The following is a 26,862-nucleotide window of genomic DNA, read 5'->3' as shown; positions in this document are numbered from 1 at the left end:
TCTAGGGACAACTTCTTGAGGGCTCTATCAAGCCAAGCAGAAAGGCTGGGTCACAGCTTAGGTGGGGTAGGAAGCTGAGGATGTTGAATTCTTAAGGAGAAAGTGCCACTATATAGATGCAATATATAGAGGAATGTGCCTCCATTCCTAGCAGCGTGTCTTTAGAATTTTACATCGTTGTAACACTTCCATCACCTTTGTCTTCTCTGCCTATACTTTATTTTAAAAAGATTTCAAAGGCATCCTCTGTGCTTCACCTATCCATTTTCAAAGTATCTATGTGCTTCCAATCCTGTATATTAGAAAGACCTTATTGCCATTTTTCACTTTTTAGTTTTTACTCTCTCCGTTTTACTAGTGGGTTTTTCTTTTTTTTTTCTCTTGTTCTTTACGATTTGACATCAAATCCTGTCAGAACGCTGACACTTTTTCATGTTAAAGAAAAAAACTAGTTCAACAAATAAGGGCCAACAAGAAGGCGAAGTGTCTCCCTTACATTACCCTGTTCTGGAGTTCCTCGACTCCCTGGCGCACTGGAAGGAGAATGTGTGTGAACACGTTGAGAGGGAGACACTAGCTCGGCCGGCCTTCGAATTGGCCAGCCCGGTGACCAGCGAGCCCGCCTCCACTCTTTCCCCCTCCCCCTCCGGCGCTCACACTCAGGAAGCAGCTGGCTACAGGCCGGCCCTCGCGGCCGCACGCACATCCAACACTCCTCGCCGGGCCGCCTCCCTCCCACCCTCTCTCCCTCCCTCCTTCCCCCTTCCCCTCTCCCTGCAGCCGCGTCCACACTGCGCCGCCGGGGCAGCCCAGAGCGCGGCGCGCACGGGCACAGCGCCGGGGGCTACCACTGCCGCCCCTCCCCGCGTCCCGCGTAAGCCGCCTGCAGCCGTCCAGGTTCGCACCAGCGCTCCCGGACGGAACCCGCCGAAAGCACTTAGCCAGCATCCCCGGCCGGCTCCCAGACGCATCCCCCGGCCCAAGGCGAGGATGAACAGGACAGGCGAGGCACAAAGTCGAAACTCAACTTTTTAAAACATTATTTGCGCGTGTATGTGTGTGTGTGTGTGTGTGTTGGGGGGAGAATGAGCTGATGCCTAGGGTCCATCCACCCTCCTGTCTCCTCCTCCCCCTGCCGCCGCTGCCCTCGCACACGCGCGCGCACACACGGCACTTGGGCCGGGTTTCCGCGCTCCGTCCCCCGGCTTGGATGGGAGTTTTCATTTCCGAAGGAGGCAGAGCCCGTGGAGCGCGCTGAAGGGCTAGAGCCCCAAGTTTCTCCTCGCCAGTGCTGGCCGCCCGCTGTCACTCGCACAGGCTGGCCGGGGGAAGGGACTCGCACGCCCGGCTTTGTTGTGGAAATCCCGGTTACCTGGTAAGTGGATGCCATAGGAACTTTGCTCGCAGGCGAGAGACTGGGAGAAACCCGGCGCTTGAGAATGTGGGGGAGTTAACGCTCAGAGACACAAACTAGAGGTTAGAAATAGTTTTCCACGCTGAGCCGGTGGCGTTCGCGCGGGCTTAAGGATATGCGCACCCCACCCCCAGATTCTGTGAAAGATCTGTTTACTGAGATAGATAGCAACCTTCAATTAGGAATCAAGCTGTGTTCTTGTCAGTTGCCTAAGAGCCCCCAGTGTAGAAGACGGAAAAGAAATCAACAAGGTTTTAAAGTTTCTCTAATTAGGAAGAGTTTTTGTTTTTGTTTTTCTTTTAAACTACAGGGCCACAGGGCTACAAAGTCAGGGCGAGTTACAGGACGCAAGGGCATGCTCGGGTACGGCACCCATGAGTCCCCACTGAAGGGAAAGTTTGGAGAAGTGGGAATTGATGAGGTGACGTGAGGTCTCGCGCGCGCACACGGGGCTGGGCTGCAGTTGTCTTTTCCAGTTCCACGTGTTTTGGAGCTCCACGAAGTCTGTTTTCCACGCTTGGGTCTCCCCCAAGCCGACGTCCCCAATGCTCTGGGAGGTCCTCGGGTTTGGGGTACAGTAACTCGTCGCGGGAATGGGTCCGGTGACCCGCAGCCGCCAGGTCTATAACTATAATCTCCCACGCCGCAAAATGCTCAGACACATTCAGACGCGCACACTCCCCACCGGGTTCGTCACCTCGCGTTTACATTTTTATGGGGCCCGACAAAATGTCAGCACTGTTTGGAAAATGTCTCAGTCTCGGGGACTTTGTCCTGCGCACAGCTCCAGTCCCTATAAATGACCCTGTGTGTATTTTGAAGTCGGCCCGGGGCCACTCTCTGGAAAGCGTGAGTGAGCAGCCGGCTCTCTCCTAGACACACACCTTGCCCCGAGCGACACTTCCAAGTTACTCACTGGAGCTGACAAGTCACCTCGGGGATGAGGAAGTCACCCAAGTGTCTGGAAAACTTGGCTCTGACGGATTTGTCATCCTATGGGTGATTCAATTAGGTATCTGGAAGGAGAAACTTTGGGAAATGTCGTTTCTGGCTTCGCAGGTCGCGCCCTCGACCTGTTGGGGTGCTTGGGAGGCAAGAAGTGAAAGTAGACTGGAGGGTTAGGACACTAGTTCGGTGGGGGTTCCGGGACCGCGCGCTCCCCAGAGCAGCGAAAGCGGAGCCGAAGCTCCCCCCGGATCCGGGCTTGGGCCGGGCTAGGCAAGCGCGCTGGTTCCCGCCGCTTGGGCTTCCCAGCGACGGGCCAGCGGCGTTGCCCTTTCGGCCCCGACTTACTCAGGACTGGGTTGCACAACAGGAAGCCGGCACGAGTTTGTTTTGTTTTGCGGCGCTCTCTCGCTGACCGGCCCGAGGGTTAGGGGCAGAGACGGCTGGGGAGTGACGGGATCGCAGCATTGTGCCCCCAGCTGGTGCCCGTCGCCTCCGCCCCCGAACCCGCCCCTAGCTCCGCGCCAGAGAGCCCAGGGGCGCGGGCCTCGAATCCCCGCGGGCCAAGCTAGGGTGGTCGGGAACAGACAAGGGCTGCCTACCTCCTCCCCTGCCCCACGCTCCTCTTCCCAGCCCGGCGGGTCCCCAGCACTCTCCTGATCTCTCCAGCTCTCCTCCTGGCTGAAGAGGCCACCACCTCTCTGCTCTGTTTTCCTCACTCCCCTGCTATGCTTCCCAGGCTTCAGCTCGGCCTTATCCCTGGAGCATCTAAACCCGGGGCAGGGGGTGGGGTGGAGGGTGCTTTTGGAATCGCAGGGAGTAGCGTCGGTAGAGACTGGACTCCTGCAGTTGCGGGCTCCCTTTTAAAGGGAGGAAGGCTTTGCACCCTCTCGACGCCTACTTCCAGGACATCAGCATCTCCCCACATCTGGGCCGGGGGCCCTGGAGTTTGTGAGGAGAGGGAAGTTCTGCAGCTCCCCCCAGTGGACCACTTCCCTTTAGGAACTGGGAATCTCAAGTATAGACTTTTAAAGCTAGATAGGACCTTGCCGATCACCTACTGATGAGAAAACCGAGACCCAGAGACTTTTAGAGGTTTTGCCCAAGGCCTCACAACCAATTGTCACAGACGCAGGAGAAACAGTCAAGTTTCCCAGTTCCCAGGTCAGAGAGCATTTTTTGCCCTGAAGGTGAACCCAAGACAAATGCAAAGTGTCTTTCTCTCCCCTCTGAATGCTTTGATGAGTCGTGATTTCTGCCTTGAGAGTCAGCCAGACATTCGTTTCTCCCACTGTCACGTTCACCCCTGGACCTCACTTTTTACACTAAACTAGGAAACATTTTTTGGTGTAAAATTGATTTATATTGGTTTGCATCTTTCCATTCCTCCTCTTCTCCCTCCTCCAGGCTTACTTCCAGTGGTGATGTGTGAAACAGGTGCAACTTGCAAAGATTTGCAGAAAAAGGATCTGCCACAATGAAGGCTGTTGGGGTGGAGTGGGGGTGGGGGGGTGGGGGGGGGAGTTTGAAGCTATTTAGAGACAGGAGTGTGTGATACTATATGTTACTTTTGCAGTTGGGAACATACTGAAGTTTAAGGATGGCCTTTAAATGCAGTACAGATTTCATGAGTTGTCTATGCAGCCGGAGTATCCCTAACACTAGCTTTGAAAGGAAGAGTCGGGGATATTTCTTTTTAGTTAGTTTCAAAATACATTTCATTATTGGTAGTTGAATTCCTTTCTTTTGTTGTTCAGAGGACTTAGCAATCCTTGACTATGGCAAGTTAAATCTGACAACTGCGATAAACTCCCTCTTTCCTTGGTTCACCTTAGGCCAATCTTGAGAGAACATCTTTTCTCTGATCTCTGATTCCATCCAGGTTACTTAATAGCAGTCGGTTTGTCAGAGGTTGAACACCTGGAGTCGGTTTGCTTGGAGAATGTGATCATTATTCGAAATAGGAAAAGCGACTTTTTTGGTGGGGGGTGGGGGAGAGGACTCCAGGGTCCACCTAGTGGGTGACATTCCTATTGGGCCCAAATAGGCAGAGTGGGGAGGTTAACTAATAGCAAATTAATGTTTGTTCCAGCCCTGCCTTCATTTATGTGGTGGAAAGTGGTCTTTCCATCATTTCTCAAGAGAGTTCAGTGTTCTCAGTCTTTTTTTTCTCTGAGTGCTCTTTCCTGCTAGTAAATTAAATCTTTGGACATTCTTTCCACTGTTGTCCCTCTCATATTGTAGTTACTGATCTCTGAAGTTGTAATGTTAATTTATAATTCTTCTAGAATATGGAAGGAGTACTTTATGAAAGAGATAATTCTGGAAGTGGCATCCCATGCACATTCTCTTCCCTGGAGAAGTCATTTTCTGTGTTTTTGTGATTATTTTCTGTTGAGGATATTATTAAGAAGGTGAAAATACAGAACTTAACTTGAACTTTTCAGTATGTTTGGTTCGCTCATAGACTCATTCAGGACTGAAAATAAAATTTAAAAATAAATAAATGGCACATAGGCAATCTGTGCAATAAAAATGTGCTGCCTTACTCATTCCAGGAGCATGAGGCATATAACAAAATCTTTAACATGACATTAACACATAGTTTGATTAAAAGATGCCCAAGTTCCAAGTTTTCCTAGTTTCCTACTTACTTTAAGCAGAGTTAACACAGAGCCAAATGTTTTAGTGAGATAAAATAAAATATCAATACAGAAAAGTGCACATATTTTAAGCTTGATGCATTTTCACAAGCTGAACACGACTGAATAACCAGCATCTGGATTAAGACGTAGAATATGACCAATACCCTAAAAACATGTCCCTTACTTCCTTCTAGTCACCGCATCCCTCCCAACCGTTCCAGTGACTGTGTTCCCCCCAAGAGTAACCACTGCCCTAACTTCCAACAGATATATTCCTTTTGCCTGTTTTAAATACCTTATGTAAATGGAATAATTCAATATGTACTCTTGGGTGTGGCTTCTTTCACTGACATAATCTTTTAGTAGGTCAAATAACTTGGATTTCCCTTTAAAGATGGTAGGAACAGTTTGCCTTGCAGAAATTAAGTGGTCAGGCATTACTTAATATGATAGAATTAAGGAAAAACACTAATGAAATAGAAGCCCTATTTTTTATCCTAATGACTCTTTGATTAGGGAGACTGAACAGACACTAGTGAAATGTATAGTGTGAAACCAGTGTGGGATGAGCAAGGAGAATGCTGAGGAGCTCCTTTTGCTATCACAAGCCAAAATGCCTGTGGTCGTCCCTCTGTTAGGGCCACTAAACCCCAAAACAAAAGAAATGCCTGGTCTCAGTACTGAAATGACTGTATTCGTTTTGTGGCTTTTAGCTAGGATTTTTCATTGTTCACAAGTATACCAAGATAAAGGCAAGACTAATGTGCCTGAGCAGAGAGTAGAATAGAGTTTCTATGCTACTTTTTCTTATTAGGGAAAGGAATAGACTAGGAAACATGCAACCGTAATTAAACTGGTTCCATAAGACACAGAGCGTAGGATTCACGATTATATGGTCACACCTTACTTACACTGTATTTATTCAGGCAATAAATGGTAAATATGGGATACAGGTAGACAAATATATAGTTATATATTTCATTTATGCCATATTTTTCAGTATAAATGAGCAGAAAAGTATGAAAAATATAAATATATGTGAATGTATAAATGTAGTATGAAAAATCTGTATGTATGATACATGTGGTGTGAAAAATATAAATATATAGGTATAGTATAAGACAATCTATGTACACATAAGGACTGGGGAGAGTTCAAAGATAAATTAGACATAGCCCCAAAACTTCATGAAATTAGAGTTTAGACAAGGAGATGCAACACAGGCAAATAACTGTAAGGCAATGTAGAAAGTTAGGAATGTTAAAAGAGAGGTATGTAGAGTAAAATAGTTAACGTTTATTAGGTCATTCTATGTATGAGGCACTGTGCTAAGCAAGTAACATGCATTATCTCATTTAATATTGTGTAATGCTGTGATCTACGTACAATAATGTAATTCTCGCCATTTTGTAGATCAGAGACATAGAGATTGAGAGGATCAGAGAAGGCCTCAGGTGGGTGTTTGAGGTGGGCCTAGAGGATGAGTAGGATCTGGATTTCGGGAAAAAGGGAGAAAAATAAGGGAGGAGGGGAAAGACCACCCTGGTGGACTCTAAGGGAATATGTAGGATGAACAGAAACAAGGATTCAACCGTGTTCCACTTTGGGAACAAAATCAGGGGATTTGTCTGTAACTGGAACCAGGAAGGCTCTAAGTAGTTGAGAGCAGACTTGAGATGAAGGCGGCTGGTGGGGCCATTCTTGTGTGACGTGATCTCTTCAAGGCCAAGAATGGAAACAACTGCATATTCCTTCAGGTGTGGCAGGCCTTGCTGAACTGCAGATGGCCAGATAGGGTTACGGTGCAAGATTAGATCCTGTCCCAGGCTCCTTGATAGAGGTCAGACTGTCTGAATATCAGTTGTTCCTGAAATTCTGAGCCAGATCTATGAAGTTTCATTTCTAGGCCTGCTGAATGCTGTGCACAGAAAACTAACCAGATGCCAGGGCTAGGTATGAATTCTTGTTATTCTTGTGTGTGAAGAAATGGATTAATGTTTTCCCAACCTTTTCAGCATGACCAATAGATTCCACTTCTGTCTGTAACTTGACTGAGTCATTCATGTAGGGTTTTTTTTTTTTTTTAATAAATATGTTGTCATGTTGGTTAAGGGCCTAGTCATTGTTGTGGACATTCATACTTCTACAGTGATGTCAGTGAGCATAATTTAACTTGTATAAAACTTCTGTCTACCAACAGCTAAAAATAGTTACATTAGTTACTTTTAAGCAATAACTAACTACACTGAAGGGAAGAAATCACTCAGTTACACGTGATAGGGACAGTTTAATATGCTTGAATATTTGGTTTAATGAGTGATAAATTCAATTTTATTTCTAGAATCTTCCATAGACTTATATTTATTACCTGTTTGAAAGGATTTTGATCTTTAGCTTTGCAATTAGCTGTTCACATGGGCCAAGTAGTTATTTATACACACTAAATAACAAAGAATGTGCTTTCCATTTACCATATTTGCTATCTATGTATCTCCCTGTGTGAAGATGGAGGGTTTTTTTAAAAGAAAAATCTCCAGCCAGTTACTTTTCTTATATTTCTGAAGAAATCTTTGTGTCTCAAACCATGACCATGTAGCGTTCACTCTTGGCAATTCAGGTAATTAATTCAGCAGTGACGTCATAGGGAATGTGTTCATTTTTCCATTTCAAATTCCTCTTCGTGGGATCTGATGGTTAACTCGTATTAAGAACACATTTTGAAAAACTCAGTTCTCAAAGGCATATGTGTTAATTTAATCTTTTCCCCCTTGAGCACTGTGAGAGTGAAGTTTTATTCCAGGCAAGATATCTAGCTTTCGCAGTGAGGAAGATGTAAAATTGTCAGTCATTTTGATCCTGATGCTGTTAGTTGGTTGATTAATTGATATTTATAGAGCACAATTGATATTTACTGAGTAAAAGGCACTGTGAAAGATAGCAGTGGTAGGAGTGTAGCTTTGTGTTACTTAATCTTTACATTTTATAAAGCTAAAAATACTGAACTTTTAGATCTTTTCTTCGTTAAGCCATATTTTGGTATTTGTTTTACTTTGGCTGTTCAACTGTGTCTATACCTGCTGCTGTTCTTTTTAGGTACCTGGGCAGGCAAATAGTCTAAATCCTTCTATAACAGTGGGTTTTATGCTTTTTTTGACTGTAACCTACCATAAAATATATTTTTCATCTTACCCAGGATACATTATATGTATATAGATATACAGACATGTACACTCATAAATAACTGAAATAAAACAATTCTCAACCATTAATATATGTGACGCACGTTGATAGCTTCTATTTTATTCTAGTTGGTTCTATTTCATAAAAAAATGCTTTCGCCATTGAATAATTGATTTAAGGGCCCACCAGTGGATTGCAACCAGTTTTAAAAAACACTGTTTTAGAAAGAGGACTTTGTTAAATATACATCTAGGAACTTATGGCCCCGTATTCAAGTTGGACCAAGTGGGCCAAGGCATGATTACCTTTCTGAACTTACCTATGTTTGTCTTAAAATTCTTTTTGCTTCCAAATTCATTCTCATTTTGTGTGATTTCTTACAACTGACTGAGGGGATCCCTAATTATCCCCCTCACCCTTGCCATTTTCTGTAGGGCCACAGTTTTCTAGAACTTTCTGTACGCATTGATGAGTTAATAACTGAGGTTCGGTGAATGAAACGTGTGTAGGTAATTACTACTAAAAGTAGTGACATGTTTAGTAAGCTAGGAGGATGTAAGTGTTATATGCAGATACATCGAAGTGTGGAAAGTGGATTCTAAGAGAGGTTACTGAACTTTTAATATTACCTTCCAGTAGTATTTTCCTAAATGTTCTAAATTTCTTGGAGCAACCTGTAATCACTGGCTTTGTGTAAAGGGCTCTCAGTGCTGCTTCTGATTTTTAAGATAGGATTGGCTAACTAAAGAATGAATTCCTGAGCTGGACGTGGTCATTCCTTTTTTTCGTTTCCTTCTCTTTCCCCGTCCCTCCTCTCCCCTTCTTCTTTCTGTGCTTTTTCCTCCTTCCCTTTCCCTTTCTTTCCTCTGTCCATATTTACTACCCATATTTTGAATATCATAGCCATTAGTTTAAATTGAAAAGGACACTGCTGGATAGTTCACTCCATAAATTTAGGGAAGATTATTTTCATTTTTGAGGACATTTTATAAAATATAAAAGTAAAAAAAATTAAAATGTGTATATCTCTAATTAGATAGCCAAGGGTTAGAATCCACAGATAAAACAAAGTCATAGATTCTATTTGATGGACTCCGTGATGTTCATTATGTTAACTTTTCTGAGTGGTCTTCAGAAGAATGGTCTTGAATCTCTGAAGGGAATACTAATTTGTCTTCATAATTTTAATTGGTCTAACTTAGAGCTAAACCTCTTTGATTTTTTGAGATTTCATCTTATTGGTGATTATATTGCTTGAGTAATATCTGTACATCTTAGTGTTCAGAATAAATATGTTAACGTTCTTAAAATTACTAACATTAAGTCTTGGGAGTACCCACGTGAGTATAAAATCTATAGTTCCCGGTTACCAGGTGTAACGTCCCTAAGTTTCTGCCCCAGGTCTCAGTCATGTAGAATTATCCCAACCCTGTCTCTATGTAACTTCTGTTGTGACGTCTGTGAAGCTGTCGGTCTCACTGAATAAAGCTACAAAACCAGAAAAATGATCAACTATATCTTGTTGGGGGTTACTTTATCATAATATAGTACTCTCCCTTTCAATTTAGAGAAATGATATTGTACACATCCAATGCATTTCCTCTATAATATCCTCCAGCTTCACAGGCACATGTTTGCACTTTCCTTGTGCTAAAATTGCAGACAAGAATAATTTTGATTTATTGGTGACATCTAATATAGCTGTGTTTATATTGTTGCCAATAAAATGACTTACACGATTGGGTTTTGTTTATACAATCTTTTCTGAGGAGTCAGTCACCTGTGTTAGGACAAGGTACATTCTGCTTATTAAAATGAACTCCCTGGATCTAAGAACATTCAGCTCTATCTGTCCTTGATTGAATTGCAAAATGTGCTTCACACTGCAGCCGTGCATGAGAATAACTTATATTATCTATCCGTAGGCTTTTCATTTCTATATCCTCCTGGCCACAAAAGCTGTAACTAGAGAAGCCCATGGGAATAGCCTGGGCCTATTAACGATCAAGGCAGCGACATTGAAAAGGCAATGTTAATGAAATTATACAATCATTAACCCAAAGGAAAAAAATAAAAAGAATCAATAAAAACTCTATTTTAGATGGCTGAGACGTATATATATATAAGAAGCCAGCTCAGGAGCAGTTTGTTTGCTGACCAGTATTTTGTGTCTCATTATCAGGTTTTCTATGCAGGGTAAAAAATGCTTGTGGCATAAGGAATGGAAAATGTAACAAAGGCTAAATGTAGCCTAAGGAAATGAAATGATGTATGAAAATTAATAATTAACTGGCTCATCAGAAGAATTATGACTCTAGATGAGTCTATTAATGATATTTACTAAGAAAGGGCTTCTGGCAGTAAATAGGCATTATGGAACTTGTGTTTTTGGATTTTTCTTGAATCGATGAGTTAACATTGCTTTTTGTTTGCTTAATCTTTTACTCCGTGAGGAACAGTGCCTGGAACCTTGGGTAGAAGGTAGAGTCAAGATCTTATATTCTGATTAAAGTCATAGCTTTTCCAGAAATCTAGTGAAATTATTAAATGCTTTTGTGCTTTGGTTACCTTAGGAGTTAAGTAATTTCCTCTCTGACGTGACTTATAGGAGTGTGTTTGAAGAGTATGAAAGTGGTCAAAAGGAAAGATTTATTAACTCATGTTGACTCATATAGCAGAATGAACATTTTCATTGTTTGAACTAATGGAGTATTAAAAATCTAAATGTAACAAAATGTCAGATCCAAAGTACCCTAAATTTGTACTTCTGGATGCTCCTTGCTTTTTCTTTTTCTTCTTTTTTTCTGTTGATAGCCTCAGGCAGAGTAGCTGGATGGAGGGCAGAGGAGAAAGTAATTCCTCTTTTTAAATGGTTTTTAAATAGAAAGATGCTCTTCCAATGGAATCCTACCAGTTAGGTTTTGATGCTGATTAGTTGTGATTTTACTTTTTAGCAAAGTGTAGGAAAATTTAATCTTACTATTCATTTTTCAAGGTAAGTGTTGTCTTTCAGCACATTGCTGGCATGAAAGCCTTCTGTCAGCTCTTGCTTTGATAGAGTCCGGAGAGACTACTATCATTTTTGCTTCCATATCTACCCCATCCCCTTGATTTAAGTGCCGTAGGTATGAAATCTACATATTTATTTTTGATTATAGTAAATGGGTGTATTTGATAATCTTTCTTATCTTAATTATCTGGAAGAACAGAATTTCAAGAGACTGTAGTGATTATCACCAAATTCCTCATTTTTTGGATGAAAAACCGTTAAGTCCAGAGAAGTTATAAATGATTTGCTACAAGTAGAACTCAGGTCTCCTGACTTCTAGTTGAGTGCTCCTTTCACTTTGACTCAGTGACGACGTGTTTTTCTTAAAAGTTAGCAGTTTATTTCTTTTTTGCTACCAAGTGGATTTAGAATTATACATGATCATATGGCCTAGATAAAAAGTATATAAAATATTATAATATGAATAGACAAAATTGATTTTTAAATTCTGGTATCTAAGGCTCAAAAAATCTGTTGGCATAATTAATGTGAAAACTGGATTATTAGGCATATTTTCACATACAGTTTATTTTATTTTTGTCTTGAGGCTGGTTTTTCTCAGCTCACACACCATTGACCTATTGGTTTTTCTTTATGGTATTAATCACTTTACTTTCTGGCTCTTGCTTTTTTAGTAATAAAATTTAAGTACAGTTTTGTTGTTGTTGTTACTTTCCACCTAAAGCTATTTAAAACAGGAGTGCAGTTTATAAAAAAATAAAAATAAAATAAATATCCAGTCTAAGACTAGCAGGTTTGACTGTCTGATACTTAATTAAGTTCTCAGCACTTTAATTATTTTTCCTTCTTGCAAACTCACCTTCTTAATGATCTAGCCTAATTCTAAGTAACTTCTTATGTGTTTTTCTCCAGATTTTTGATGAGAATTCCTGCTTGTATATGTATGATCTTGCTGCCAAAAATGACTCCTTTATTTTTAAAAACCTGGAAATGGGCATCGTCTGCAAATCTGCAGACACTTGTCACCTGGACCGCGGTCTTAGTGACGCATATTTCCAGTCATGTTGGATAATTCCTCATTTTCAACAAATTGCCAATACAACATATTTATTTTGCCTTTTTTTTTTGGTCGGTACTGAATAAGGGCTTTCTTCTGCAGGGTTCAAAGTACTTAGAAAACAGTATTTTATCAATGAGGGGAGAATAGATGGCCAATATCATCTGGCAAAGCATGGAGACATTAAATGACTCTTGCCCACAATCAACCAATGAATCAACAGACCAGCTGGTAATACACTCGAGTTCTTCTAAATGGACACAGCAGAAAAAGCATTGGAATTTTTCCAGTGTCAAAGAAAAATCTTACAACCATTCTGATACCAGGGTTCATTTCTCATTGTTCCATAAACAAACTTAAATGATTCAGGTTTGGATAACCTGGATTTATTTGTCTGTTCTTGGGAACTGTAGCAGAGGTAAGGGTAGGACGGAGACCTGTGAGTGTTTCTGAGGGCTAGATGGTGTGGCAGTATTAAATGTGACTGATAGAATTCTTAGTAAAATAGAGAATTGGTAAAGATGAAGACATTCCAAATTTTATATTGCTAGTAATTTTTGGAGTTCCTCAACATATGAGCGTGCACTGTCAACTTTGCAGAAGGCACAGTGAGTGGTTGACTTGAAAATTTAATATTTTTGATTTTCTAAAATGATAAAAGAAAAAAAACCTCTTCAAAAACTTTGCCCTCTTTGATATCCTGTCCTTGATGATTGATGGAGCCATTCATTTTGGAGTTGAGTTGGAAATATTTGTCTAAGGCATTGAGTGGATCATACAGAAAAAGATAGAATTATCCAGTTGAGGGTATCTGGCCACTACTACTTTGCACGCAGTCCATATTTCCTGTCTTTGTTCAGCTTTGGCTTCTTTCCATGACTATCATGTCTTTATAAAAGAATACAGATTGTGACTTTGTCTGTTATTCTTTTGGAGTAGTGGCACTTAGTCACCTCATTGCATATATTTTGGGGACCTATTGATCACGGGAGGAAGGGGTCTTTCCTAATGATTTTTAACCAGGGAGTACTGACATGTTACATACGGATGTATCATGATGTCCAGTGGCCATGTCAGTTCAGTTCTTTTGGTTTTCCCTCTGCCAGTTGAGGAAGAGGCTAGTGGGATGGCAGATGGAAGTTTCGTGGAACTATGCTGAATTTGCCATGTGCTTGGTGAACCTACTCACCTTTAGAAGGGCTCTTTGTCCTTGTGCTTTCCATAAAGCATTTTGCGCAGCCTTTTCCTTTTCTAGGATCTTAATGGAAGGTGAGAGTATTGTGATGTTGATTGTATTTCCATCCCCATAACTCAGGATCAGTATGGAACCAAGACTCTAATGGTGCTGTGAATATTTGGACACATGGATGTATGAAGCTTTTGCAGCATTCCCAGGCCCATATTTTTATCTTTTGTAAATCTAGGGACTGTGAAAAAATGGCTCTAAGGGTGAAAATCTGAGATGGTTTAATGTCCTCATAATCTCATTTAGAAGCCATATCTGCTTTTTGTTTGTTTACTGGAAACTTTGAAGCATTGCTCTCACAGCTCATGAAGGTGATGCTTTTGGAATTCTAAAACTCACTATAGCAAAAGTGAACTAGTATGAACAGATCCTCTAGGGAGCAAAGTAAATTTCATTTTGCAAGCTGGCACCAGTAGATTGGTTGTAGTTGCCAAGAGCACTGTATTGAGAAGGGCTCAGTGGCAAACAAAACAATGCAGTGATCCATAATCCATGTCTACCATGAATGCAGGAGGGGAGAGTGCTTGCCAGTGAAGCATGTATTTGATGACCCTGCTCTACATAAAAGATCATTTTGCTAAGAGTGCCTCTTTTCTTCCTGATATGAATGCTGTACAGGTTGAAAACTCGCTGTAATTTATTTTCATTTTTACTTTAAAAAATGCCTGCATTTATTTTTTTAAACAGGCTAATAACCCACACCATGGATAACTTATTGGACTTTGCCTGAAAGGAGTCATTAGTGCCATTGGATATTTGACCATCTTGGCCACAGGTTTTTTCAGAATGAATGGAAGGTCATGCAGCATGAATCTCCACCGGACATCAGGAACCCCACAGGGGCCTGGGATGGTCAGTGGCCAACACATTCCTCCCATCAGAGCCCACTCAGGGACTCCTGGCCCATCGTCCTGTGGAAGCACACCAAGCCCTGCTATCGGAAGCCTTACTAACAGCCTCCATCTCAAGATGCCCTCAGGAGGAGGGATGGCTCCTCAGAGCAACATGGCTGAGAGCCCCATCCATCTGCCTGCCTTGAGCCCCAGGAGACAAGTGCTCACCAATGGAAAGCCACGATACCAGGTCACCCAGGCCGGAGGCATGTCAGGGCCCCACACTTTAAAGCCAAAGCAACAGGAGTTTGGAAACCCTTTTCCTCCAAATCCTGGGAAAGGTAGGATTGTCTTTCTGGGATCTTTTAAAAGTGGACACTATTTTTTTCTCCCCCTAGTCTCTTTTCTGCCAGCAAATCCTATGAAAAAATATATGATTCAATGTCGGAGTCAAAGTTGATGGTCTCAAAATGATGTGTAGCTTGCTTGGTAAGGGGGTGAATGTGTATATGTGTCTGAGGGCAAGGGCCACAGTGGTAAATGTGACACCCCATGGGACTGTGAAACAGAGTAGAAGGTGAGATAGAAAGATCAGAAATGGGGAGGTAGGGTGGGTGGTGGTGGTGGAAGGGCAAGAGCAAGTTTAGCAAGATCCTGCCCTCTGGATACACAGAGCTCTGCCCTGGCTCATCAGGGGCTGGATTTTGCAGGCCATAGAGGAGAGAGGTGGCTGCAACTGTCATTATGGTAGGTGGGTGCTAGAAGAAAGGTGCTGTTTAGAAGGAAAAGGATAAAAAAGGGAGAAATTTTAATGGCTAATAAAATGAGGAATTTATACATAGAAATGATAAAAAACTATTCTCAGAGCAGAACCTATAATTTTTATATATGGCTAGTGACAAGAAAGAAGGGAGCTAGAAGAGAATAATGAAAAGATATATTTTTGTGCTTGTGGAGAACTGGAAAACCTGGTTAATTTGAAATGCAGAGAGAATGTGATTTTAATTCAGTAGTGTTTGGATTACCAAATACTTTAAATTAAAGAATAATTGTTGGAGAATAGCAAGTTATTTGAATGACATACTCTATAGAAACTGCTGTTGACTTACTGAGGTTATATTGCAAATTATATGTGTATTTGGGCTAGAAAAAGAAAGATAGGTAAAATATAGCTTTGTTATGTAAAATAGCACAACTATATATTCTTTAAGGTATTTTTAGCATTTAGTTTTAAATATTTATATGAAGTATTTATGCCATCAAAATAATTACTAGTGGCCTTGTGAATAGCCATTCACCCAGTTAACTCATAACTCACTCAGCTGTAGTGAATAATGCTTTAGATCAGACAGGTAACCAAAATGTTGTTTGTTTTAGTGTCTGTGTATTTCTGTGTATGGAGAAGTTGGTATAAATGGGTAGATTAAAAAAAAACACAACTAAACATATGTGTAGCTTTTTTCTTTTCTTTTTTATTTATTTATTTTGGCCTAGGTTTGGTTTTGAGTTGTTTTATTTCTTAGAACTACTGATATTTAGTATAAGTATAGGAGAAACCTTCCCTGGGGGCTGCATCCCAAATAGTTCTGTCATTGTCTGTATGTTCACGGTACGGTAAGCTAGGTTCCTTCATGTCAAGCTCATATGTTTGGATTTTCAGGGCCTGAGGCCCAGTAAAATCTTTCAGCTTATGCTTGATTAGTGAACTGTAGCTTGTTTTTATATATACTTGTGTTTGAAATCCTGACTGGCAATAATAATGGTGATAATAGTAGCTTGCATTTATTATATCATAACTTAGCAGGTATCAGGTATGTGTTAAGTGCTTTCCAATACATAGTCTCAGTTATTCCTCACAACAGTCCTGAGTTGTATGCTTTTGTTGATTAACCAATAAGGGAACTAAAGTCTCGAAAGAATAAGTAACTTCAGCATTGCCAGCCAGTAAGGAGTTTAAGAATATCGCTTTGATGGTGACCAGAAGTGGTTATAGTTATAATCATGGTGTTAAAAAAATGCTTCAGATACGTAAGAGAGAGTGAACTCTCTGGGTTAATACTCTTGGAACTCAGGTAGGGATTAGTACTGCTTCCTGATTCTCCTCTTTTCGACTTTCTGGCTCCTTGCTCAGCTTCCAAGCTGACTCTTGTAGATCTGCATGGTTGGGGCAGGTGTGGGCATGGATAAGAGGTCAAGGACAACAGTATTACTATCCCCCTGGCCTTGCAGATTGGATGCCACTGGTGGTCTGGATACTGCCAGCAGTAGCTGAATGTGTCCCTTTCAGATCTTAGTTGACAGTTCCTAAACTAAGTTAATAACTTGTTGAGAATGGTGATCTGAGACTGTTTAAACTTCATCCAGTCATTTATTCAACAAATAATTGTTGAGCATATGTTGTGGGTAAGCCACTGTTTGGGGGATACAGTAGCCAATAAAACATAGTCCTAGCCCTCAAGAGTTGGAGAAGTCAGACAAATAAATGGGCAGTTAAAATAAAGCACAGTTGGGGCTCTGATAGGGATACACTCAGGGTGATATGGCAGCATTTGGAGGGGTTCCCAGCCGGTGCTTGGTAAGAGGATCTAGGGGGAGAGTAGGATATCTAGGCAGACATCTGAAGGATGAGGAGCTAGCCTTGAATCAAAGTGTCTGTCCTCTGTGCGTGTGTGTGTGTGTACGTATGCATGTGAGGGGGCTATCTGCAACTTATTCTGGGTAAAAAGAAAAGCATACTCAAAACCTGGAGGGGAGAGATCGTGGTCCACTTCGTGGCCTTTCACGTGGTTCTACATTGGAGGGCGTGGAGACTATGCTAAGAGATGAGGCTGGAGAGGAATAAGCAGAAGCCAGATGAATGGTCATGAATGACACACCAAGGAGTTTAGATCTATCTTGATGACACTGGTGTGCTCTGGAAGGGTTCTAACCTTGGGGATGATGTGATAAGCTCGAGATTGACATCTTTCCCTGGCTTTGTCATTGCATTCTCATGCATTATTGACAATGCCATGACCCAGGGGGTAGGTACCAAAGAACGTGTGTCTCTGTGGGTGTAGTAGTCAGAGTTCTCTGGAGAAACAAAACCAATAGTAGATACATCTATATATCATCTATATCTATATCTACTTCCAATAGAATATATATATTCTGGGAGCCAGCTCCATGGCATAGTGGTTAAGTTCAGTGTGCACCACTTTAGCAGCCTGGGTTTGTGGGTTTGGATCCTGGGCGCAGACCTACACCACTTGTCAGCCATGCTGTGGTGGTGACCCACATTCAAAATAGAGGAAGATTGGCACAGATGTTAGCTCAGGGCTAGTCTTCCTCAGCAAATAAAAGAGGAAGATTGGCAACAGATGTTAGCTCAGGGCCAATCTTCCTCAGCAAAAAAGGAAAGAAAGAAAGAAAGAATATATGTATTCTCTCTCTCTCTCTATCTAAAGAGATATATATAAAAAGATATAAAAGCTCACATGATTATGAAAGCTGACAGGTCCCAAGATCTATAGGATGAGTCAGCAAGCTGGAGACCCAGGAGAGCCAAGGGCTTAGTTCTAATCCAAGTCTGAAGGCCTGGAACTAGGAGAGGCAATAGTGTAGTTCCAAGCTGAAGGCCAGCAAGCTTGAGACCCAGGAAGAACTGATGTTTTAGTTTGAGTCAGAATGCAAGAGAAAAGCCAATGTCTCTGTTCAAAGGCAATCATTCAGGAAAGAATTCTTTCTTAGCAGAAAGTCAGCCTTTTGTTCTATTTAGGCCTTCAACTGATTGGATGAGACCCACCCATATTAGGAAGGGCAATCTACTTTACTCATTCTATTGATTTAAATGTTATTTTCATCTGAAAACACTTATAGAAACACCCCAAATGATATTTGACCAAATATCTGGGTACTCCATAGCCCAGTCAAGTTGACATTTAAAATTAACCTTCACAATGGGATATCATTGCTTTGGGGCCAAGTACAGTTTACATGGTGGCTAAGAAAATACATTTCTAAGCCTTGAGAGTAATTATCCCAATTCTCACGAATCCAGTGGAGCTGTCTACAGAAAAGGATTACCACACAGCAAATATCTGACTTGAAGACTGGAGAATCTCCAGTGGAGGCCTCCTGAGAAATATAAATTTGATTGTAATGTTTATGTTAGGTAAGGATTGAGTTCTACTCACTGATAACTCAAATAACAGTGGCTTTAATATCATAGGATGTGGTTCTCAAATAGTACACCAAGGGCACTGGACTGCTATACCAAACTCAGGGGGTGCCACAGGATATTTTAAATTTGCAAGGAAACATAGGGATACTCGACATCCTTTGAACACCAGGCCAACTGCTAGCTTGAGAAGGTTCATAGTTTTGACATTAGATTGCACCATGTTCCTTTTAGTGATGTCATATCTTTGCTAAGCTACATTTTCAGTAGTGATAAAAAAAAGCAAGCACTTTATATACTCATGTTTGTAGTAACATTATTCACAGTAGCCAAAAGGTGGGAGCAACTCAAGTGTCCATCAGCAGATGAATGGATAAACAAAATGTGTCACATACATACAATGGAATATTGTTCAACCTTTAAAAAGAAGGATATTTTGACACATGCCTCAACATGGTTGAACCTTGAAGACATTATGCTAAGTGAAATATGCCAGACACAGAAGGACATAGATTGTATGATTCCTCTTATATGAGGTTCATAGAATAGTCAAATTCATAGAGACAGAAAGTAGAATGATGGCTGCTGTGGACTGCGTGGAGGGGAGAATTGGGAGTTATTGTTTAACGGGTCCAAGAGTTTCAGTTTGGGAAGATGAAAAAGTTCTGGAGATGGGTGGTGATGCTGGTTGCACAACAATGTGAATGTACTTAATGCCACTGAACCAGACACTGAAAAATGATTAAGATGGTAAATTTTAAGTTATGTATATTTTGCCACAATAAAAAAAAAGCAAGTGGTAAGTGAAAATCAGTGTGGAATAGGAGGTGAAGGTGGTGGTGTCGATTCTGATTACAAGGTTTGAGAAGTAGTAGAGGGCACAGTTGGAACACATGTACTCTCAGTAACTGGTTATTTAAAAATGAAATAAGAATACTTTTATTTTTAATTTATGTGTATTATTTTTTTCAAACAGCTAATAAGTTGTTAATATATAAATACCATTAAGTCGTTAACAACTAACTACTTAATAAATGGAACTGTTAGGTGTTCCTTTTGGCCTACAGGCACCATGAAAAAATTGAGACACTGAGGATGTCGGGACCTGAGAACATTTGGGAACCTCTGTTAGAGGAGTTTGTTTTTCTCACACAAAGAGCAGGCCAGGGTAGGCGATGCTTCTAATGGTTGGACTCTCAGGGATGTCAGGTCCAAGACCATGGAGCTTCCCTTCGTCTTTCCCTCTTGGTTGTACCATAGCCGCCTCACTCCAGCTCCTGCTGTGGAGTCTGTCTTCTGAGAAGGGTGATGGTGGAAGAAAGAAGGACAAAAGGGACAACTCCTCCCCAATCGATCCTTTTTAGTTGGCTTTCTCAGGAGCCGCACCCGTCTATTCCCACTCAGTTAGCCAATCATACATAGTTTATTTCTTAAATGAAACTCATTGTTTGCTCCTGAATTTATCTTTTTTAAAAGTTAGATTTTATCTTACATTATTTTATCTTATGTTCTATCGTATTTTGCTTTTTAGCATTTGCCACCTTTCTCTCTCTCAAGTAAGTTGAACCACTTGTAAGTTGCAGACATTGTCACGCTTCACCCCCAAATTCCTAAGCAGGTGTCTTTCATGCTGTATAACTAAAATACATTAAGGATAACCAAGGAATGTAACTTTGATACAATAGTATCATTTGTATATAATTATATCTTTAAATACAGTACATACTAAAATTAATTTTACTTATTTTATTTTACTTACATTATTTTTTGTAATATAAATTATTTCCTTTCCGCACTTATAATCCAAATGTCCATTGTAGCCATTTTGTTCATTTGATCCAGGATCTAATCAAAGATCATGCATTATATTTGGTTGTCATGTCTCTTTAGTCTCTTTTAACCTAGAACAACCTTCTCCCCCTGACTTTTCTTTGTGTTTCATGACAAAATATGTTGATATTTTTAAAGAGTTCAGGTCACTTTCTTGTCTCACCATCTAGTTTGTCTGATCGTTTCTTCATGATTGGATTCAGGTGAAACATTTTTGGTAGGAATACTACATAAGTGATTTGTGTACCACCTGTTCTATTATGCCAGGAAGCACTGAATGCTCATTCGTCCTACTATTGGTGATGCTGCTTTTGATCACCTGGCTAAGTGATGTCACCAGACCTCTACGTTGTGAAGGACACTTTCTCTTTCAAAATTAATAAATAATCTTAGGTGAATATCTTGTTCTCAAATAACCTTTCATAACATCCATTGATGATCCTGTCTTAATCAGTTATTACATTATTGCTTGCCTAATGGTGATTTTCTGATTCTAGCATTCCTTCTTTGTTTATTAGCTGGTATTCTTCTGGAAGGAAGAGCTGCTCTCTCTTCTCTTTTTGAACGTCACTGTGGACTCATGTGTTCTTTTTCAAAATTCACTGTGCTGTAATTCATTACCAACAATATTCTTTCTGATGCTCAAATTGTCCCAGATTTGGCCAGTAGAAGCCCCTTCAAGTCATTTCCTATGTCCTTTTGATATGTTCCCAGTAAACACTTCCTTGCTTTCATACACAACAAGATGTTCTAGGCTCACTTGTACTTCCCTGCCCCAGACCTAGAATCAGACATTTTTCAAAAAAAAACACTCAGTTCCTTTTAGTGGGAAATGATATTTGGAAAACTGGATGAAAGGGTGTTCTTATTGACCGTGGGTTGTCATTGTTTCTAGGCTTTATGTGTGGACAGAGTTGGGAAATATATCAGAACAAGATAATGAGTTCCAGTTAAAATATAACATTACAGAGTTCTTCCTCACACTTCCTCATTGCACATTTGTCAGTGAGATTCCTGGTTCTCAGCAACGTTAGTGTGTTTGCTCATATTTATCTGAGCCACTGAGTGAGTGTGGAGGATGTTCTGCAGTTGGCAGCTTCCTGGCCCTCCTAGGATTGGTGAGTATGGAATCCCAGTTATATTGTACCAATAATGGCATTTCTCCCTACTTTCTGCTCAACAGTTATGAATTGCAATTAGACTAGTAGAAATGCATTTTTCAAAGCATCTGGGGAAGTTTTATGATCCTCACTTTAAGCATATTTGACACAGCTATTTAAATATTTAAGACAATTCCACATTCTCAGTACCTGTAGGACTATATAATTAGGAAGATTTTCGTTGTAAAGGTTTTATATTTTACTTTGGGGCCTCTGACATTTCTTGTTGGGCTCTGCTGTCCTTGGAGACAAAGGGAGTTAGTTATTCATTAGCGCTTGTGGGTTATTCATTATTGTTGGTCAGAAAAGGCAGAATAATATCAACAAAGGACACCAAACTAATTGGAATTAAAAAACTCTTTTGTGTCACTTAAGGCTGGTGTTTCTTGTAAAGACCCTGTTTAAGAAAAATAATGTATCGTGTGAACTTGGGAGGTCTAAAAACTAATGTGCTTTAAATAATACGTCGTTTTATTTTTATTTTTTACTGTTTGTGGTTTGCTAATTCAGTTGGTTATAACCTGGAGTTTAGATTAGAGTTTGATTCCTTAGTGGGTCAGCTAACTTGATAGTTTTCCTTCACCGCCACGTCATAAATTGTAAAATACCATTGCCACTGATTTAAAATGTCACTTCCTCATATCATTTCTTCACTTATGTTTATCCCTGGAAAAACAGACTATGAAAAAAAATCTGCTAACACCATTGAGTGAACCATGTTGAATGTTCTCATGTTAGAAGTGAGGCAAGAATAGCAATTGGGGTCTCATGCTTTTGAAGAGATGCAGTTGATAATATTAGCTAAAGAAAGTTGGGACAAAATACTTGGTTACTTTTTTTTTCCACTTCTGCTTTTTAATCATTTATATTTCCTTGCACTTCCAATGTGGCTTCCTGTAGAATTAGAGCAAAGTTAATATTCCATAAATGGTTCCAAAAATAACCAAACCAGTCGGAGACCAAAGGCATTATTCCAGTTGAGGTAGCCAGAGTTTTCATTTTGTCTCGCCAACAAGGCAGGTGAAACACAATGTTTACTTTTGTTTACTCTTTGGGCTGCACAGGGTATACTTTGTGTGATTTATTGATGCTGGGTATAAATCAAATTGATGATGGATTTCCCAGTATTACTGGACGGCAGGCACAGTTTGTTCCAGTTATAAAAGCGATTTGTCAGTCTCCTAACGTTCCACCTTTAAAAGAATGTATTCTATTAACACCTCCTGCCCCTTAGACATACCTCAAATGCTGTAGGACATGCAGCTGAAACATAACAATCGTTAGTCACCTCCAGCGTTTTCTAAGGCTATTGAATAGCACCAGCTTTGGATTTGTACAGTACTTTGTAGTTCACAACCTTGCATATTGATTATCTTGTATGATTTGATCAAAGGCATCATCCTGTGAGGCAGGGCAAGTGTCATTGGGCCCATTTTAGGGATGGAGATACTGAGGCTCAGTTTGCTGGAGATCTCATTCTTTATTTTTTTTTGGAGATCTCATTCTTTATGTACTGTGTGGATTGACACTGAATAGGACTCCACAATCTGAGAGCTCCTGTTACAGGTATTCTGAGAAGTCTTGCCCCCTCTCTCCATTAGAGTTTTTGGTTACTGCCATTCCTGAAAGAGTATACCTTTAAAAACTCAAAACCATTCAGCTGCCATTTCCATCCATGAGCTGAGGAAATGGGCCTTTGCTCCTGTTTTGGAAAATTGTACTTGACAGTTTGCAACAATAGGCCCTTCTCTCAGCAGGGAGGGCATTGTTTACCTTGGGGGGAAGTCAGGCAGTCTTTGTGTGATGGCTACCTGAGTGATATCAGTATATGCACAAGTACCTTTCCACCCTTCTGTCTATGAAGTCTTTAAAGCCAGGCAGGGGGATATCATAATTGTGAAGAGATTTGCTATTTCTGACCTATCAAATTTTAAGGATACAATGGAGGTGACTTGTATTCAATATCTGTTTTCATCCCTGCCTTATTTGAATAATGAAAGAAATAGAAGGTCTGTAATTGGCTCTGACATAATAAACAAGTTAAAAAATAAGACTTTTGGAGTAGGACCTTGCTACTCAAGGATAGTCTGAAGCCAGCAGCTTTAGAATCCTGGGGGAGCTGGTTAGAAATGGACAATCTCAGGGCCACCACAGACCTACTGAATCAGATCATGCATTTCAGCAAGATCCCCAGGCAATTCATGTGCCCAAGGGCTGGGTTCAGGGCTGTGTGAGCAGCAATTGTACAGGTTCCCGTGCTCAGAAGAGGTGCCCTGTGGTTGGGGTTTAATGCTCTGTGGTTGCTGTCTTGGCATTCTTACTAATTTTATCTTTGAATCTGTGTTTTGTAAGTGAAGTTCAACGGGGCACTGGAGCATAGGCAGGGAGCTTGGAGTCTTAGTTCATGCGTGGTTCCACATCCTGCCAGGATGACTGCTGGCTCACCTGCCCCGACTCAGTGTCCACTGCTGCCCTCTGCCTCCAGCAGGGACCTGGACATGAGTATTCTCCATGTGCCCAATCCTGGGGGAGGCTCTCAGTACCTTTGAGGTCTGCATTCACCCTGTGAGTATCCCCATGCAGAAGGAGCCCAGTGTTAAATAGCAAATGAAAATACACCATGACAAGTCGAGAGAGAGACTGGAGAAGAATGGAAAATACTTTTTTCCTGCTTTTTGAACAAAGGACCCAGCATTTTTATTTTTATTGGCCCCTGAAGGTTATGTAGGTGACCTTGTAAGTACACATTGAGATTTGAGACACACTGGTGTAGGAGAGAGTATGAACGCTGGACTCAGAAGACCCACATTCCACTTCAAGCTTTGCTGGTGTGTGACCTTGGTAACCCACTTGACTTCCCTGCCTCAGTTTCCTCATCTGTAAAATGGGGGTAGTGTCTTATCCTTCTTTCCAGACGGTCAGGGTCTAGGCAAAGGGCAGACCTGACCACATGTCCTTGAGTAGGAGCATGTCCAGGAGACCTCTCATCTTTGGCTTTGGCTTCATGAGGCTCATAAACAAATCTGGATGGGGTGGAGGCAGAGGGCAGGGTTCAAAATGAGACTAGAAGGTCAAAAATTGGTTTTCAGCCACAGGGGAGTGGATGGAAAGCAAGAATCGAAAGCTGAGGAAGGCAAGGACTGAAGATCTTGGGTATGGAGAAGGTGGGCATCAGAGAACTTGTGAGTGAACTCTTTGGCTTTCTAGGTAGTCACCCACTGTGTGGCAGTCTTGGGTGCACCTAAGATGGTGGAACAGAAAATGGTGTTTGCTTTTGAGAGTTAAATTAGATGGTAAATGTGAAAGGTCATTTTATATGATAAACTGCCAGAGGCATGCAGAGTGCTGCTGTTCTCTGATTACAAATCAGTGTGGGGCGGTATGGATCTTGATAAAACACAGCAATTGCTGCCCAGTGGGATGGTGCTGCTCCATTACCCTATTCATTCATGTGACTTGTTCTTTGAAATAAAGGCCTGCTACTTCGTCATAACTCCTAAGTGTGGGCAGTGTGTGAGCTGCTCCATGTGTGGATGTAGAACCCTAAATGCTCTCTGTTTTCACAGTTTGTTTCAAAAGCTAGAGAGAAAAAATTTAAACCACAATAAACAAACACTGAGGTGAAATAACATATTTTAAAAGTTTATCTTCTGTCTAAAGATTTTACTTTATTTAGATAGGGTGATCATATAATTTATTATCCAAACCAGAACACTTTCAAGAGTGAAATGAGGCCCTATTAATAATTATGCCCAGAACTATCCTGGATGAACTGGAATTCAGGGTTACCCTACATTTAGGGGAAAGTATAATTGCGTTTAGATTCAGAATCTTACTCAACAGCTTTAAGGTAAAGTGGTTCAACCTACTTGACAGGATTTGCCCCATATAAGTTGATAGCAAAATTGTTTCTTGGAGCCATTGAGTGATTATTAGTATATTATTAAGTAGACTACATTAGTTTCTGGTTGTTCTGAGGTTGAAAATAAGCGAGCTAGCAATTATTTAGCACTTTCTATTTTTTATTACTGTTGTTAGCTTTACATATCTTAATTTAATCCTTCCCAAGCCTGTGAAGTATCCCCAGCGAAAACATGAGAAAAAGAGGCTTAGAAAGATTAAGAAACTTGACCAGGAACACACAGGGATTTTTAACCCATGTCTCACTGACTTTAGAGCTCTGAATACTTCTGTAGGATGTTGTTTTATTTTTTGGCACAGAGTTTGCCTTAAAAAGCTAGGTTCTTGGCCCTTGAGAATGGTTTCCTGAAAGACACAGTATGGCCACTGTAATTTCTACTGTATGTGGTGGTATAGTATCTGGCATATATTTCTTTTGAAAGGAACAGTGAGCTGAAGCAGAAAAACCACTGCCAAATGAATTATTGCAGGTGTCTGTGTCTATTTGTGTTAAAAGTGCCCTTTCTTACCTGCTTAAAGTTTGGTTTTGGTGACAGTCAGGTAAGGCATGTGACATAAAAAGGAAAGACACAGTAACAGCTAATTTTTGAGCCCTTCCTCCGGGCCAGCTGCTGCACTGAGCAGAGCTGCTGGGTCACATAACCCAGAAGGCCTTCCATGATGGCCCTGGAGCTCAGAATTCCCTTTAATTCTTGTAACAACCGCGTGGGTCATTAGATTAAGAAAGCTGAGGCTTGAAGAGGTGAAGTAACTTAGCAGCAGTCACGTGACTAGTATGTAGCAAAGCTGGGAATTGAGTGCAGGTTCTGTCTGACCCTACAGCCTTGTGTCTTAAACATTCTCCTGTGTTTTGCTAGGATGAGTCAGGGAGCCTTACTCCTTGTAGCATTATCAGCAGCCAGAATTGAGACCAGGACTTTCTACTGCAAGTGTACTGATTCCCCAAGTACCTTTTTCAGCTCTTTTGGTTGCAGGTAACTGAAACCCACTGTGCTAGCTTATGTAAAAGTGGCTTTATTATAGGGAAGCAGAGTGTTTCATGGCACCCAAGGAGAGCATGGACAGACAGATCTTTTGAAGGACTATGAGAACAAGATGCTTCCCTGTGCTGCTTCTCCCTAGGCAACGGAGTCTTTTATTTCTGCTTCTCTTTACACGCCACCTTATCCTTCTTCCTGTAGATTGTTTTCCTTTGTGTTTTACTATCTGTATTAGTCAGGCGTCTTTGGGGAAACACAACCAATAGGATATTTATGTATTTATTTACACATATAAGGAGATTTATTACAAGGAATTAGCTCACTTGATTATGGAGGCTGAGAAGTCCCAACATCTGCAGTTAGCAAGCTGGAGACTCAGGTGGGCCGATGGCTTAGCTCTAGTTCGAGTCCGAAGGCCTGAGAACCAGGAGACCCAGTGGTGTAAGTTCCAGTCCAAAAGCTTGCAGGCTTGAGACCCAAGA

The 26,862-nt window shown here is 41.0% G+C and overlaps 1 protein-coding gene and 1 long non-coding RNA gene across 3 annotated transcripts in view; one reads left to right on the top strand and one right to left on the bottom strand.

Annotated features, from left to right (window-relative positions):
• Positions 1-651: 651 nt before the first annotated feature.
• Positions 652-26,862, top strand: part of GLIS3 (GLIS family zinc finger 3) — a 446,998-nt gene continuing 420,787 nt past the window's right edge. Inside the window, exons 1-2 of one of the 2 annotated variants that reach the window (XM_008543923.2) lie at positions 670-1,375; positions 14,185-14,671. In XM_008543923.2, coding sequence (XP_008542145.1) covers positions 14,284-14,671 — 388 coding nt within the window. In that variant the 5' untranslated portion in view covers positions 670-1,375; positions 14,185-14,283. Of the gene's footprint in view, positions 1,376-14,184; positions 14,672-26,862 lie in introns of both variants that reach the window. The other variant, XM_008543931.2, reaches the window with a different exon arrangement.
• Positions 1,663-2,847, bottom strand: LOC139078482 (uncharacterized). Its single transcript, XR_011531449.1, has 2 exons — positions 2,708-2,847; positions 1,663-2,430 (listed from the first exon to the last, which is right to left on the bottom strand). It is a non-coding gene; the product is annotated as an uncharacterized lncRNA (long non-coding RNA).

The sequence above is a fragment of the Equus przewalskii genome, chromosome 22 (genome assembly GCF_037783145.1).
Source record: "Equus przewalskii isolate Varuska chromosome 22, EquPr2, whole genome shotgun sequence".
Classification (NCBI taxonomy): domain Eukaryota; kingdom Metazoa; phylum Chordata; class Mammalia; order Perissodactyla; family Equidae; genus Equus; species Equus przewalskii.
The sequence above is the reverse complement of the archived record's forward strand: the minus strand, read 5'-3'. Positions and strand labels throughout refer to the sequence as shown.